The sequence below is a fragment of the Centropristis striata genome, chromosome 16 (genome assembly GCF_030273125.1).
Source record: "Centropristis striata isolate RG_2023a ecotype Rhode Island chromosome 16, C.striata_1.0, whole genome shotgun sequence".
NCBI classification, from domain to species: Eukaryota; Metazoa; Chordata; class Actinopteri; order Perciformes; family Serranidae; genus Centropristis; species Centropristis striata.
In genome coordinates, this window is record NC_081532.1 from 24374450 (window position 1) to 24390669 (window position 16220).

General features: G+C 34.1%; 1 protein-coding gene across 1 annotated transcript in view; it reads right to left on the reverse strand.

Annotated features, from left to right (window-relative positions):
• The window catches only part of gabrb1 (gamma-aminobutyric acid type A receptor subunit beta1), a 150785-nt gene that overhangs the window by 90060 nt on the left and 44505 nt on the right, over nucleotides 1-16220 (reverse strand). Inside the window, exon 4 of the mRNA XM_059352919.1 lies at nucleotides 5633-5853. Coding sequence (XP_059208902.1) covers nucleotides 5633-5853 — 221 coding nt within the window. The remainder of the gene's footprint in view (nucleotides 1-5632; nucleotides 5854-16220) is intronic.

The following is a 16220-nucleotide window of genomic DNA, read 5'->3' on the forward strand; positions in this document are numbered from 1 at the left end:
AACAACCCAGAGGACTATATCTGTATTTCTTCTTTATGGAGTTTTGGCCTATTTTGTCCATTTTTGAGTCATTTTCATCCTGCCTGTATACACCACTTAAAAATGTTTAAATGCCTGTTGGTATATTTTTTTTCAGCACAACCTCAATATGACCTAATAATAATTGATTTTTTATTCTGACTTACTAGATCAACATTTTAAACCAAAAAGAAACAAAGAAAAACCAACATAAATGTGATCTTGTGATTGTGTGCGATCCTGTAATCAACTCTGGTTTTTATTCTAGTGGGACTCTATTTGATTTGGCTCTTGTGTGTTTAGCGTAACAATTTTGGTCATTTTATGTATTTTTAGTCATTTTGTGTCTTTGTAAGTCATTTTGTGTCGTTGGTGTCTTTTTTTGTCTATTTTGTGTCTTTTCTGTGTTTTTTTTGTGTCTATTTTGTGTCTTTTTTGGTCATTTTGTGTCTTCTTCTGTGCTCTTTTTGGTCATTTTGTCTTCTCATTTTGTGTCTTTTTTTTTTTATTTTTAAGTCATTTTGTGTCTTTTTTAGTACTTAAGTCCAACATAAAATGTGATTTTGAATCTTTTTTTTAACCTTCAAAACACTATCATGCTCAATAAAGAATTTTAAATGTTTCAAATGTGACCAAAGGTGTCAAATTTAACATATAAGAGGGTTCCATCCAGTTCTATCATTTTATACTAAATCTATTTGAGCTTGTCTTCAGTTTTACTTGGTATATCATCATCAAACTGAAACTGGCCTCATGGAGTTTACAGCCAGAACTTTTGGAGACTCCAGAGGGTTAACTTGGTGCTTTTCTCCTATGGTTGGAACATGAAGGACCTTTACACTGAATCCTACTGTACATGAGCAGCAGTAAACCATTGCACTGTGTATTAAAGGCTTCACACTCCTCACAGTCTTCCTGTAATGAAGTGTTGCCATGATCACCATGTTGGTTCTGTTCCTGTGCTGGTCAGCTGTAAAGAGTCCTGCTGCTCAGCCACCTGCCACCATCACCAAACTTGGTTCATCATGATGGTGCTGACCAACACAACACACACTGTTCATGTGAACCACACACAGATACACACTAATGGAAGTGATGACGTTATAGCCTGTGACATCTACACTGGACAACATGAGACATTGTGGTTGTCTTTTTAACAGTGATGACATAAATGGGTTATTATGCATGTCCATAAACAAAAGTTAGATTATTTTTTAAGGGAAAAATGTGCATGTATTGTATTTTGGCAGATAATGAGTATAGGAGACATTAAATTGAGGGGCAGCACAGTGAGTTTATGCACTGTTAAAAACAAAAACAAAAAAACAGTTTTTACGGTAAAAAACAGCAGCTGTGGTTGCCAGAACCTTACAGTAATAAATACGGTGCAACTTCTTGTAATATTATGGTAAAAAGCACAGTTGATTTCCCGTTTGATTGCCATTTTATCACATATTTTACCATAAAAAATTTAAAGTTTTTCAATCAGAAAAGCTGTTTTGCCATATAATTGACAAGAAAATAGTTGAATATATGCTGCATAAATTAAAGATTTTACCATTTATTATTACAGTATATTTCTGTTAGAAAAAGAAAAAGTATTTTTTACAAAAAAAAAATGCAAAAATGATGTATGATTGTATACATATTATTTTTTGCTACAAACATGGTGCCAGTGTATTTTACAGTGGAGTAATGTATTTAAAAAAAAAAAAAACTGTAAAAAATACTGTTTTGGCTGACATATACATTTACGGTGTTTCATTGTTACTGAAAATGAATTAACCCATTTATCATTTTACGGTCTTTCACTGTTTTGGTTTAGAAATTTTTCACCGTAAAATCTACAGACATTTTTTACAGTGTGGATTTACCAACCAAAGGGGTTACTGTAAAACAATGTGTTGCAATTGTTCTACTGAAGGGGAAACAGTGTGGCAGAGGAGACTTGGCAAAAAGAATCACACAAACAACTTAAATGGTCAGTGACACTAAAAACATTGCAACGCTTTATACTATAGCCATTTTAAAATGTGGATTAGATGCTCGTGCATGACAAACCTTGATGTATGCAACAGCACCTTATTAAAATGTGCAGCCTTGTCTCAAAGCTAAAAAAAGTCTCTCAGCTGGAAACTGCCAAGTCATCATTCCTCTCCCTCTGAAACAGTGGGTGCCTTTGAACTCAGAGGACTGAATTATTGACAGTGACCGGCCGACTGTTAACTCCATGCAGCCTGCTGCATCAGAGCTGAGCTCTGCTGCAGAGGACATGGTGATGTCTACTGCACCAGGACATGGTGATGTCTACTGCACCAGGAGAGGCTTCGGTTTGATTCAGCAGCTGCTTGTCCCTCAAAGCTCCACATGAGATACTAACATTATATAGGATATATTTTACATGCTAATCAGCTGCTGCTAACAACTGAATTCTGCAGTGTGTTTGTATGTAAACATAGCCAAAAGTCAAATTCTAATTAAGATTTGTTCAGAAATTAGTCCTGGAAACACACACACACACACACACACACACCCTTGTATTTCTATCTTTGCGAGGGCCCTCATTGGGATAGTGAATTCTCTAGCAATGTTATAATAGTTTTGAATTTTTCTTTGGTTTAAGTTTTAATTTCGTTGTGAATTTTAGTTTTCAAATTCATATAGTTTTAATTAGTTTTTAGAGTGAGTTTGCTGGTTTTAGTTTATTTTTTATTTTTTTAAGTGCTTTAGTTTTAGTGTTTGTTGTAGTTTTTTGTAATGGGGTATTTGTTGGCTGTGAGATTAAAAGAGGTCACAGTAAATTTTGCCTTTATTTCCTTTGTCTTATACATCTTCATTATGTTTGAAAAAAGTTGACAAAGACGAAAACGAAGGACATTTTCACTATAATTTTAGTTAGATTTAGTTTTTTTTGTAACCACATAGTTTCAGTTACCGTATTTCCTCAAATAGTAGCCGGGGCTTCTATTCATAACAAATCAGTTTGGGACCCGGCTAATAATAGGGGCAGGCTATTATTTGAAGGAGGCTTTTATTAAAAAAAGAAAATCAGAGCAGCTCTGACCGGCACTTTTTAGAGTGTTTTACACAGCTCATTGTCGCCAGTTACCCGGATGTCGGCCATATTGGAAGTACTGGGATGTAAACAAACGATGAACAGCTGAATGTTCATTTGAAGCAGGATTTAAAATGTCTAAACTACTAAAAAGCCCAGAAGAACGTGTGTAAACGGCTGGACTTTACAGAGAATGACTAGGACAGCAGGAGAAACAACCATATTTACCTACAGTACTAACTCGTGGGGCCAAACTTCTAAATACAGAAATCTGTTACCGTCAAATGATGTTTCCTGAATGGTTTTCTCCATAGCATCACCTCCTGGTTGGAGTTAGGATTTCAGTTTAAGGTTAGGCCTTGTAGAGAGAACTGTTTGGAGTTCAGGTAAACTTGGGCTCATGTTAACAACTTAAAGGAGGACTGGTTGGGGTCAGGGGTCAGGTTGGTGCAGGTTAAGGTAAGGGGGACACATATCGACGGGGAACAGACTTTAACACTGCTAAGACACCCGGCTTATAAAAGAGGCCGGCTTTTATTTACTAAAAACTGTTTTTACACCCGGTTACTAATTAATAGGGGCCTGGCTTTAAATTGAGGAAATACGGTAGTTATCGTTTTTTTTAAACTATAGTTTTTATTTCTATTTCAGTTAACGAAAATGTTTTTTCAGTTCTAGTTTTTGTTATTTTGTTAGTTTTCCATGAACTAGAATAACCTTGTTCCCTAACCCTTAACCTAACCTTCACCATCACAACTAAATATCCAGCCCAAACCCTAATACATTACATAAAGTAATGTAACCTGAACCCTTAAACAAAGTCTGAACTCTCAAAAAAGCCTTTAAAGAAGTGAGGCCGAAATGTCCTCACTTCTCAAAAATGTCTTCACTCTGTTGGTTAAAAACGTGTTCTGGTCCTCACTATGTTGGAAGTACAAGTACACACACACACACACACACACACACACACACACACACACACACACACAATAATAAAAATAATAATAATAATAAAACTCAATCATGGCACTTTTCTGGGGAAGAAAGGCCAATCAGCTTTAAAAGGTACAGAAACTATTCATGTGATTATTATGAATTAATGAATAATATTTCATGCTCCTGCTTCATATTTTACATCTGCTATTGGCAAACCAGTGGGAGGCTTTTATTGTGAAGCAAGAATAGGATATGCAATGTGTATGTAGTTATTAGATTTTTTTTTTGTGGTGCAAGTCTTTAATTAAAATGAATTTACTCAACAATATATTGCAATATTCACTTTGGAATACAACTATACAGAGTTAAACAATGCAGGGGAAAAAATAAAATGATGAAACAAGTTTATGGAAAAATAATTAAACAGTGGAACAAAGTGAAAAATAGTTTTATCTGGCCACCAAGTGGCTTGCACAGGGCCCAGCAGGGACCTGGAGTCTCTGTTCTATACAATTCACATTAATTTGAAAATAAGTCACAGCATCAGTGCCACTTATTCCACTGTGGTCCATTAACATTCATTAACATTAACATTAACATCCATTAACAACTGCCTACTTCTGTAATCCACCAAATGTCACAAACAGGTGACATAGTCAGTCCCACTTTGCCATTTAACCCATAAGAACCCAGACCCAGTTATCCTTAATGGAACATTATGTGGGAAATAGCAGAGACCTAATGGACCACATAGAACACATTTATGATCTTTAAAAAAAAAAATACTACCACTAAATGTCAAATATCTGTGGTGTGACATATATGTTACATTGAGCGTTTATGGAATTTATGTTCCTGATATTTCTTATTTCTAAACTAGACACCTTTTCTGCTTACAGAAACACAAATTTACCTTTTTCTTTGCATCTCCGCAACACATATCAAAATTGTGACAGGATAGGATCGGATTATTTTTTGTTTATATTTGGTCAAATGTACTTTAAATTGAACAGCAGAGCATATACTACTTATATGCTTATACTTATATTCAATAATTGAAACAGTGAAAATAATTGAGTGGCCTTTTACCATTTTTGTCAATGTGAAAAATACGTCACACCAGGTTTCCATGACGATTTTTAGGTTAAAAGCCTAATGTGACGTATACGTCACAGTGATAGTTTTTATATTAATTTGATCAGGAAATATGGTCAAAACAGGTTAAATGCAATTTAGGACACCCTATTAATGGAATAGTTTAGAATTGTGAAATGGGTTTGAACTAGTCACAAAAAACAAGCTTTTTGAAATTAGCTACTTTTCCACATTTCTGTTTCCAGTCACAACCATATTTTCAAGAAGTCACCTCTTGTCACAGTCACATGACCACCACACCAGGTGTTGAGAATGTGTCTCTTAGGGATTTAATGAGTTAATGTCAAACATAAAGCTAAATATGGGAGATTCTAGAACATTTAAAGTGTTTGGTACATGTGTTTCACCATGGGTTCTTATGGGTAAATGTTCCCAGGTCTAGAAGTTCTTCACAGTTCAGATTATAGGAGCCTCCAACACTCTGCAGGTCTTTACATCCCTGCAGGTAAAAAGCCAAGCAGCTCTCACCTGAGACCATAGAGCACCGTCCCATCAGGGTGCAGTCTGATCATCCGGTTCTTCACCGTCACGCCGTGGACGAAGGACTTCTTGTCGTTGATGAAGTAGGTGTCGGGGACCCACAGCTGGTCGGCCACCCTGTTGTCCAGCGTGAGGTTGAGAGGGATGCCGGTGTAGGAGAGGCGCTTGTCTCTCCACGACTGCTGGAAGTACATGGTGATGGTGTAGTCCTGAAGAAGGACAACCAATGAGAAGAAGGTTAGACATCCACACCTCATGGATACCTCATGGATACCTCATGGATACCTCAACCAATGGGTGAGTCCACAGAGAGTACCTCCATCATTTATATACAGTCTAGGGCTGGGCGATATATATCCATATAGAATATATATTGTTATATTTTTAAACGTGATACGGAATTTGACCATATCACATATATCGATATAGTTCTTCTTTTTTTCTTTCTTTATATATAAATGCTGCCCTTTAGGGTTTGTCCTATTTGTAATGTTTGTTATTCTTTTCTCATATATTTTTATTTATTTCAGAAAAATATTGGCCTATTTTATTCCATAGGCTATTTTTATTCAAGATATTTTTTTATTTAAATGTGCACTTTATGGAGCGTTGATGTTTTTTAAAAAGGTTCTCCTGTTGTTATACAGTATTTATGTTCACTTAAATAACAGTTTCAATAAAACTAGTTGTAAAACATGTCATATTTGGCTTTGTCTTTGACTGAACATTTGCTCTCACTTTACGGTAAAAATGTCGGGATATATATTGTATATTGATATTCAGCCTGAATATATCGGGATATGACTTTTGGTCCATATGGCCCAGCCCTAATACAGTCTATGGTGTGGAGGGAATCTTTGGGTCACAGAGAAAAAAAACACAAAGTGTGCACATGGGAGAACTGGGACACGGGGCAGCTGGAGCGGACATTCCCGAGAAAAAAGCATAGTTACTTACTTTCAAAACTCTAGGAATACTCACAGATATGTAACTGGCAATAAACTCAAAGAAAGCACACAGCACTACCTGCATAGACAGAATAAACTGTAGCACTGGAGTAGAGATCCAGTAAAACACTAAACACCATCACAGATTCAACCCTTGCAATACAATTGCCAAAAAATGCAGTCATCTTCAAAAAGTGAAATGTTTCCTGTCCAACAAATGGTATCAACCCAAAATTGTGGCAACAACATGGTTATAAATTGAGCCTTGACTTTATATATTCATCATAATGGTCTACACCAGTGGTTCTCAACCTTTTTTCAGTCATGTTCCCCCTGTGAAATATTTTTTCAGCCAAGTACCCCCTAATATAACCAGGACAAAGCATTTTTGGTTGAAAAAAAAAAAGAGTTAAAAACGAGCGCTGTGCCATCAAGTGTCATGATTTATTACACTTTGGAACTGATAAACCCATACAAAATTCAAACATTTGAAAAAATATATATATTTCAAACATTTTAAATATTAATAATCCATGACTTAATTTATTTAAAATATTTCTCATCACTCAAATGTAGTGATTCAAATTAATGTAGTAAAACAGTGAGCTTATAAGCATTTTAAACTAGAACTGCTACGCTTCAACCATGACTCCATCTTTGAGTTTTCAGGTGATTGACAGGTGATGCCAGGTGATTGACAGGTTGGGTCCAACCATCCTGGTATGGGGGACACTCTTGGTTTTTAGGATCAGGAAATAGAATAGCCTACTGAATATAAAATTCATTTTATGAACCTATACTTATATTTATATAAATAAATAAATATTTATTTAATAATTATTTTTAAAGGATTTTTGCATGGATGCTACTTTTTAAATGTATATTTTAAAGTCATTTGAGGACCACTGTTCTAATCTCTACTACAACATCTTGACACAGTGAAAGTTAAACTCCAGAAACAATAAAAGCCACCATATGAGGCAATTACATAAAGTCATAATGTTGCTGCCATTAATAGCGTGAACAATGTGGTTTGATAGAATGCAGATCTGAAGGATTACACATTTTAATTGGTCCTGCAGCTGGCAGTAAAAGCCTCTAACACCTTGGCTTCAACATCATCTGCTGCTCACTGAGCTAGGTGTGTGTTTGATGTCGCTGTGTTATGAATAAAAAGCCTCAGACTGATGGTTCCTAAAAGATTATGGTGAAGAAAAGTCATAAAGTCACGTTTGAGTAGATACATAATACATATTACTCTCCTATTACTGTCTGATACACTGTTAAAAAAAAAACCCTGTTGTTTTTACAGTAAAAAACCAGCAGCTGTGGTTGCCAGAACTTTACCGTAATAAATACTGTAGAACTTTTTTAATATTAAGTTAAAAAGATATTGGCACTGTTAATTTAAGATTTACATTTTATTCAATTTTTTACCGTATTAATAAAAAGTTTTTCCATAAAAAGGAACGCTGTTCTGCCATATAATTGATAAGAAAATACTTTATAAATGCTGCATAAATTAAAGATTTTACCATTAAATATTACAGTATATTTTTGTTAGACATATGGGGTTTAGTACATTTAACAGTTAGAAAAAGTACTTTTTACAAATGCTAAATGCTAAAATTACAGTGATGCTTGTATATATATTACAGTATATTTTTGTTACAAACATGGTGCCAGAGTATTTTACAGTAGAGTAATGTATTAAAAAACTGTTTTGGCTGATATAAACATTTACAGTGTTTCATTGTTACTGAAACTGAATGAACCTATTTATCATTTTACGTCTTTTACTGTCATGGTTTAGCAGTTTTTCCACCCTAAAATCTACAGACATTTTTTTTACAGTGTAGCTAAACAAAATGACTCTCTTGGCTTTTTTAACAGCTGGTTTAATGATATATAAATGTCCTTTTAATGTTTTATGTGTGAAGCAGTTTGAATGACCTTATTACTGAATTATGCTCTATAAATAAACTGAAGCCTTTCTTGCTGATCAGGCTCTCAAAATATTATTTTCGTATGTTTTTTTTTTACACATTCTGGCAGTATGTAATATCCTCCAATATTCTCTAAGGTTGGAATTTGGAATTTGCAAGTATTTCAATGAGTGCCCTATTAAGGGTTAATGTGGTGAATCTGGGAGAAAAAAGATGCTTTTTCCGACTTTTTTCTCGTAAATCTGCAACTTTTTTTGCATAGATTTGCCACTTTAAATCTCTTAAATGTGCGACTTTTTTCTTGTAGATTTGCCACTTTAATCTAGTAAATTTGCAACTTTTTTTCTCGAAATATTACCTGAAGTTACCAAATATAGTTCTTTGCCTGATAAAGGGTTAACAAAACACATCATGAACAAGCTCAGATTTCTTCAGACAAACATTTACAATCTGCCTCTGTTTATCATTTACATGTGTGCATCACAACTGATCACAGTTATTGTACAAAGGCACAAAACTTTAAGTCACAGATTTGGAACAGGAAAATATATTATTGCACCTTAAGATTAAATTAATTTATCAACATCTAGGAATTATTTTAACTCCATTTTCAAATGTGCATATACAATCTCAAAACCTTTATTCATTTAAAAATTACATTAATTAAAACATTTATAGTGTGTGTCTTTATGCATTTAATTTTACTTCCAAATTCATTTTAGTAGGCTACAGCTACCAACATTAAAATATAAGAATCAGAGTAGACTCAGGATCAGCAGATACTCAATATTTACCCTGTGGAGTCACCAAAAACTCCCTACTGTAAATTTACCTCTAAAGTTCTGGCTGTAAACTCCATGAGGCCAATTTCAGTTTGATGATGATATACCAAGTAAAACTGGAGACAAGCTTAAATATATTTTGTATAAAACTATAGAACTGGATGTAACCCCCTTATATGTTGCATTTGCAACCTTTGTTCACATTGAGCATGATAGTGTTTTGAAAGTAAAAAAAAGATTCAAAATCACATTTTATGTTGGACTAAAGGACTAAAAAAGACACAAAATGACCGAAAAGGGACACAAAATGACCAATAAAGACATAAATTGACCAAAAAAAGACACAAAATGAGAAGACAGAATGACCAAAAAAATACAGAAGACACAAAATCACCAAAAAAAGACACAAAATTACCATAACTGTTACGTTGAACACACAAGACACAAATAAAATCGAGTCCCACTAGAATAAAAACCAGAGTTGTATGACAGGATCACACACAATCACAAGATCACATTTATGTTGGTTTCTCTTTGTTTCTTTTTGGTTCAAAATGTTGATCCAGTAAGTCAGAATAAAAAAATAAATTATCATTAGGTCATATAGGTGAGGTTGTGCTGAAAAAAATATACCAACATGTCATTTAAACATTTTTAAGTGGTGTATACAGGCAGGATGGAAATGATTCAAAAATTGACTAAATAGCCCAAAACTCCACAGAGTTAAAGGAGACTCAAGTTAGGGTGAACACGTGCTGTTTTGGTAAGAGAGGGTTGGTAACATACTGTATGTGTCTATGAGACTCTCTATATGTGTAACATACTGTATGTGTCTATGAGACTCTCTATATGTGTAACATACTGTATGTGTCTTTGAGACTCTCTACATGTGTAACATACTGTATGTGTCTACGAGACTCTCTATAAGTGTAACATACTGTATGTGTCTATGAGACTATCTCTATGTGTAACATGTGTCTATGAGACTATCTCTATGTGTAACATGTGTCTATGAGACTATCTCTATGTGTAACATGTGTCTATGAGACTATCTCTATGTGTAACATGTGTCTATGAGACTATCTCTATGTGTAACATACTGTATGTGTCTATGAGACTCTCTATATGTGTAACATACTGTATGTGTCTATGAGACTCTCTATATGTGTAACATACTGTATGTGTCTATGAGACTCTCTATATGTGTAACATACTGTATGTGTCTATGAGACTCTATATGTGTAACATACTGTATGTGTCTATGAGACTATCTCTATGTTGTTAGTGTGCTAGTGTCTCTGTGAGAGCCAGTTGAGCTGCTCCATGATTCAGTCTGGCTGTCACAGTGCTGCAGCGTTCCATGCAGTCTCTACCTTCTATTCTAAAATAACTTGTTCTAGCCGCAGCACAGACTGCTGAGGTGGATAATGTTGTGTAACGTCAGTTCTTATTAAGCAGCAGAAACAGTCGCTGGCCTGTTCTATCCAATCCTTTCCTCTGCTCCTCAGAGAGCTGGAGCTTCCTCCTTCACCTGCCCTTCAGCACTCCGTCATCATCCTCATCCTCATCATCCTCAGCTGTTCCTGCTGCAGCCCTGTGGTCAGCACATCCACATCCACCATCTCCACTGGAAACACTGCTGCTGCTCCACAGCTACACCTGGCCACTCACTCATAAACATCTACTCAGTGGTAATGTAGTGTTCAACCTGGTCTCACAGGAATCCGTGGAATAGCCACGGATTCACTCAAATTTCCGTGAAACTGACACGGATTTCGCTACAATGCAAGTTAATGACAGTCATATCCCGTGGCTATTCCAACATACAAAGTGATTATGTACATTCAGTGAGTGAATATTTAGAAAATAAAACATATGTTTCTCGCTAGAAATGTGATCAAAATCCATTTTTATGCAGAAACTAAGTCAAAATATTGATTTTTTCACAAAAAATGAGAGAACTGTCCGCCATGTTTTTTGTTCTGACCGCCGGGACCTTAAAAGTCACGTGACTTGGAACAAACCAATAGGAACAAATATCCATGGAATAGTTTCACGTTCCAGTTTCCAGTTTCACGGAAATTTAAGTGATCCCGTGGCTATTCCACGGATTTTGAGTTAAGCGAATCCGTGGCTATTTCACAGATTCCTGTGAGACCAGGTTGCAATGTTAGGTGTTGGGCTTATTATATTTTTGGGGGGTTTATTTGAATTTTTTCATTTATTTTGGGGCACTACTTTTTATAGAAGCGATGTTTGCTTGGATTCATGATGTCCAGGATTACAATCAATGATACTGGTTAAAGCTGTATTGTTTTTTATTATTTTTTTTTATTTTATTTGTTTTCTGATCAAATGCACTTGACCAATTATTCCTAAACATATTATCCAAATAGCTATAATTTAATGGCTTGATTCTGCAAACTGTCTTTTCAATTTGTGCTGCAATTTGTAATGTACTTTTGTGCTGCACTTTTCTAATGTATTTTGTAATGTATTTTTATTGTTAAAGTTGTTGTAGGATTGTTGAGTATTAATTGTTGGAATGTGGACTCCAAACAAAACTGTTCCTACAACAATAAAGCTTCATCTCTCAGGAGCAAGGTTATAATAGTTTTGGATTTTTCATTAGTTTTAGTTTTAATTGTGTTATCAATTTTTGAGTTTTAAGAGTGTGTTTGCTAGTTTGAATTAGTTTTTATTTTTTGGAAAATGCTTAGTTTTACTGTAGTTTTTTTAAATTAGTTTTAGTGTTAGTTTTAGTTTTTTTGTAATGGGATATTTGTTATGTGCCATATTAAAAAAAGTCACAATAAATGTTTCCTTTATTTCCTTTGTCTGATCCATCTCAGAAGGACATTTTCACTATAATTTTAGTTAGTTTTATTTAGTTTTGTAACCACACAATACAGTTTCAGTTAATTATAGTTGTTTTTAAAACTCTAGTTATTATTTTTATTTCAGTAAACAAAAATGTTTTTTCAATTCTTGTTTTCGTTATTTCGTTAGTTTTCGTTAACTAAAATAACTTGGTCAGGAGTGTCAAGTGGTAGAGTTCATACCATAGACCAGGGATGGGCAACTTAAATGCTGCAGGGGGCCACAATGTTTCATGTTCACTACCACAGGGCCACATATAGGAGCGTGCAATTCACCAGATATGATGTAACTGCAATTTTAAATATGTTTACAGTGCAGTAACTGTTATGTGTATTAATTTGAAGATGTATTAAAATATCTGACATATAGCAGTTATATGCAAATATGCATCAAACATGTTTTGATAAACACACAGAAATCTGACACAGTCACAGTCTTTTTATAGGAAACTTCTGCTTGATTGAGATATGAACAGCTCTGATTTAGGAAATCCCAAGTATGCTCTAATATCAAAAGTGGAACATAACAGGAAATTACAGGACATTGAACTTTAGTTACACAGAAATAATGACGCACGAACCTGCAAACTAAAAAGAGAAACACAAGGTGTTGTCTCCTCAGACAAATCCAAGTATCAGAACAACTCTGTCACCTTTGGCATCTGTATCTGTTTTTGATACCTACAATAAATCTGCACAAGGCTGTAATTCAAATCTACCTGGTCGTCAAGTGTTTTTCTTTAAAGATTTTCTCCGACATAACTTCACATATTTCATGCTCAAATGCATGTATAACAGTATAAAAAGGAATACAAAGGGTTTGGAGCAAATAAAAAATAACCACTTACTGCAATTTTTTTTTCCAGTGCAAGAACAGCAGACCAACATTAATTGCAAGAAGTAATTTTGTGCATTTTTACACTGCACTCTTAGATTTCATGCTCAAATACATGTAGTTGTACTGAGGGCCACTTCAAGTGAGGGTGCGGGCCGTATGAGGCCCCCGGGCCTCCAGTTGCCCATCCCTGCTATAGAGGCTCAGTCCTCGTGAGCTGGTTGGAATCCAGCTCGGAGCCCTTTCCCGTATGTTTTCCCTTCTGTCTCCCCCTTTCACTCGGAATATCAATAAAGCTATAAAATGCCCCAATAAGGCACAACAACACGTATGTTTTTATGTTTTGAGTAAAGTTAAGCTTGAATTCAAACTCACTAATATTTGAGGACTAGTGTGAGGAGCTAGTGCTACCTGCCTTGTTGACATAATTTAGACATCATCCTGCTTCAAGAGTGGGTTGCCATTGTATATTGCTTTTAATTATTTTTTAATGTTCTTAAACTTGTATGGTAGTCAAAAACAATAAAATCGTGATGCTTTTTGATTCCTTATGACGTTCAGATAGGAGAGGAGACCCATTAGCAGCAGCAGCAGAATTCGTTTATTTGGAAAGATATAGTTTGTTTTTATTTAGTTATTTTATTGTACAACAACTTCATTGTCAACTTCTTGCATGGAAATGGCAAAAATATATCTTTGGCTTGCAAAAAAAGTACATTAAAGCACTAGATGGCACAGACACATGAAAAATACATTTAATCTGAAAGCTTATGCAGCTCAGTGCTGCATGTCAAATTCTTGTCGTCATAAATTTGTAGTATTAATTACTTATTTAATCAATTATTTAAAATAGCTGTTTATGGGTTTACACCATTATGTCATAAAAAGATATCATGCCAGCAGCCATGTTGATTTTCACCACTGACACAGAAAGAAAAAAATAATTGTTGGCACAGGCCAGAATGGGCAATGTTAATAACACTGAAGATTAAAAACTATAATAAGATGTGAGGTAAACATTGCATATGCAAACAAAGACCAACATCACACCATTGGGAAGCGTTATTAACCTTTTGATGCACAACATGACATGTCATAAAGTGACCTGACTAAGTTTTTATATTCTATATCTTTGCAATAAATAAATTTCATCATTCAGTATTGCAGATTTTCCTCATCAACTTGTTTTTGATAATCATACATCCTAATTTTTTTATTTCAATTCTTAATTTTTGAATAAAAAACCCTTTTTGTATCACTACGCTTCTAATGCACAACATGGGTCAAATATTTCATTTTGGGATATTGTGTGTATAATTTAAAGGAAAAATTAATTCAATCAATTTTGGAATACGGCTTTAACATAACAAAATGTTGAAAAAGTGAAGCGCTGTGAAAACCTTCCAGATACACTGTATGTGTGACAAATTTATACATAAACATGTCAAATATATTAAATATATGAGTGTTTGGCCCCTCTTACTGCTAAAGTAACTATTTGAAACAAATGACTATTATTATTTTATATTAGGTCATTTGATTTTATATCAAATTTGGATGAATGAGTCATTTTTGACCCATGTGTGTAAAATGTATGTAATAATACAAAAATTATTTTTCTTCATAAAGTATGAAAGGAAAAATGTATATAATGATCGGTTGTAATAAAAAAAAAGATATTCAAAGAATATTTGGACTATTCAATCATAAAATAAATTGATTTAAAAAGATAGAGCAAAGGAACACACAGCAGCATTAAATAACATGAGAATGGATGCGGGTCATTTTTGACCCATGTTGTGGATCAAAGGGTTAAAATGAGGAAGAGGATGAGGAGACTCAGGGTGAAGGGTCTGTCTTATATCAGCAAGTCTTCAGCCTTCTGTGAATCCCCCTGTGGTGCTGCTGCTGAAGAAGAGAAAGAAAGGGAGAAAAAGGAACAACTATATCAGCTTAGATTGGAAGTTACTTAGAATATGAGATGAGGTTTTTGTTCCCCAACTTCAGTTATGGAACTTCACTGAGTTGTGATTGCTGCTGATGTTTAAAAAAGTATGAGTTATCAATGGGATACAAATTTGTGTAAAGTTATCATTTGTTCTTAGCTGTCTTTTAGATAAGTAATGAGTGTATGTATACTGTATAAAAACCTGTTGTTTTTACAGTAAAAAACCAGCAGCTGTGGTTTCCAGAACTTTACCGTAATAAATACGGTGCAACTTTTTCTAATATTACGGTAAAATGATATTAGCACTGTTGATTTCCTGTTTAAGATTGACATTTTATTCCATATTTTACCATAACAATAAAATAAAATAAAATTCCATCAAAAGAAACTCTGTTCTGCCATATAATTGACAAGAAAATACTTTATAAATGAAGCATAAATTAAAGATTTTACCATTATTTATTACAGTATATTTCTGTTAGAGATATGATGTTTAGTACATTTAACAGTGAGAAAATGTGTTTTACAAAAAATAAATGCAAAAATGATGGCCTGTACATATATATATATATATATTACAGTATATTTTTATTACAAACCCGGTGCCAATGTATTTTTAAAAAATTAAACAAATGTAAAAAAAATACTGGCAAATATATACATTTACGGTGATTTTTTAAAATCATTTTACGGTCTTTTACTGTCATGGTTTAGCAGTTTTTCACCGTAAATCTACAGACATTTTTTACAGTGTAGCGTATGTCAAGTAAGTTTACACATACCTGGTGTTTTTAATCTCACATGGTGCAGACAGCAGTCCTTCACCATGCAGCACACACTGCTCCTATAATACATGTTTACTATGATTACTTATATAATATAGTAGTATAATACCTTTTTATATGATAACCTATCTCCTTCTATTTCTTTTCAAGGACTCTGTGTTACTTTTTCATCCGTCCAAAATTAGCTGAGCTGCAACATTATATAGACAGGTAATTATCAAGGAAATCAATGATTTTGTTTAAGTCTCAAATACGCACTCTAAATCTATGTCTTACAAAGAAATATTATATTAACTTTAGCTCACATTCCAAAATTGATACCCTCTTTTTACCACATCCATCCACTACTTTAGAATCACAATGTTATATTTAATAATTAACTCCTCCACCAAACACATCACATTTTAAGTCTTTTTAGTCTACTAATGTGTTATCTGTTAATGTTTCATAAATC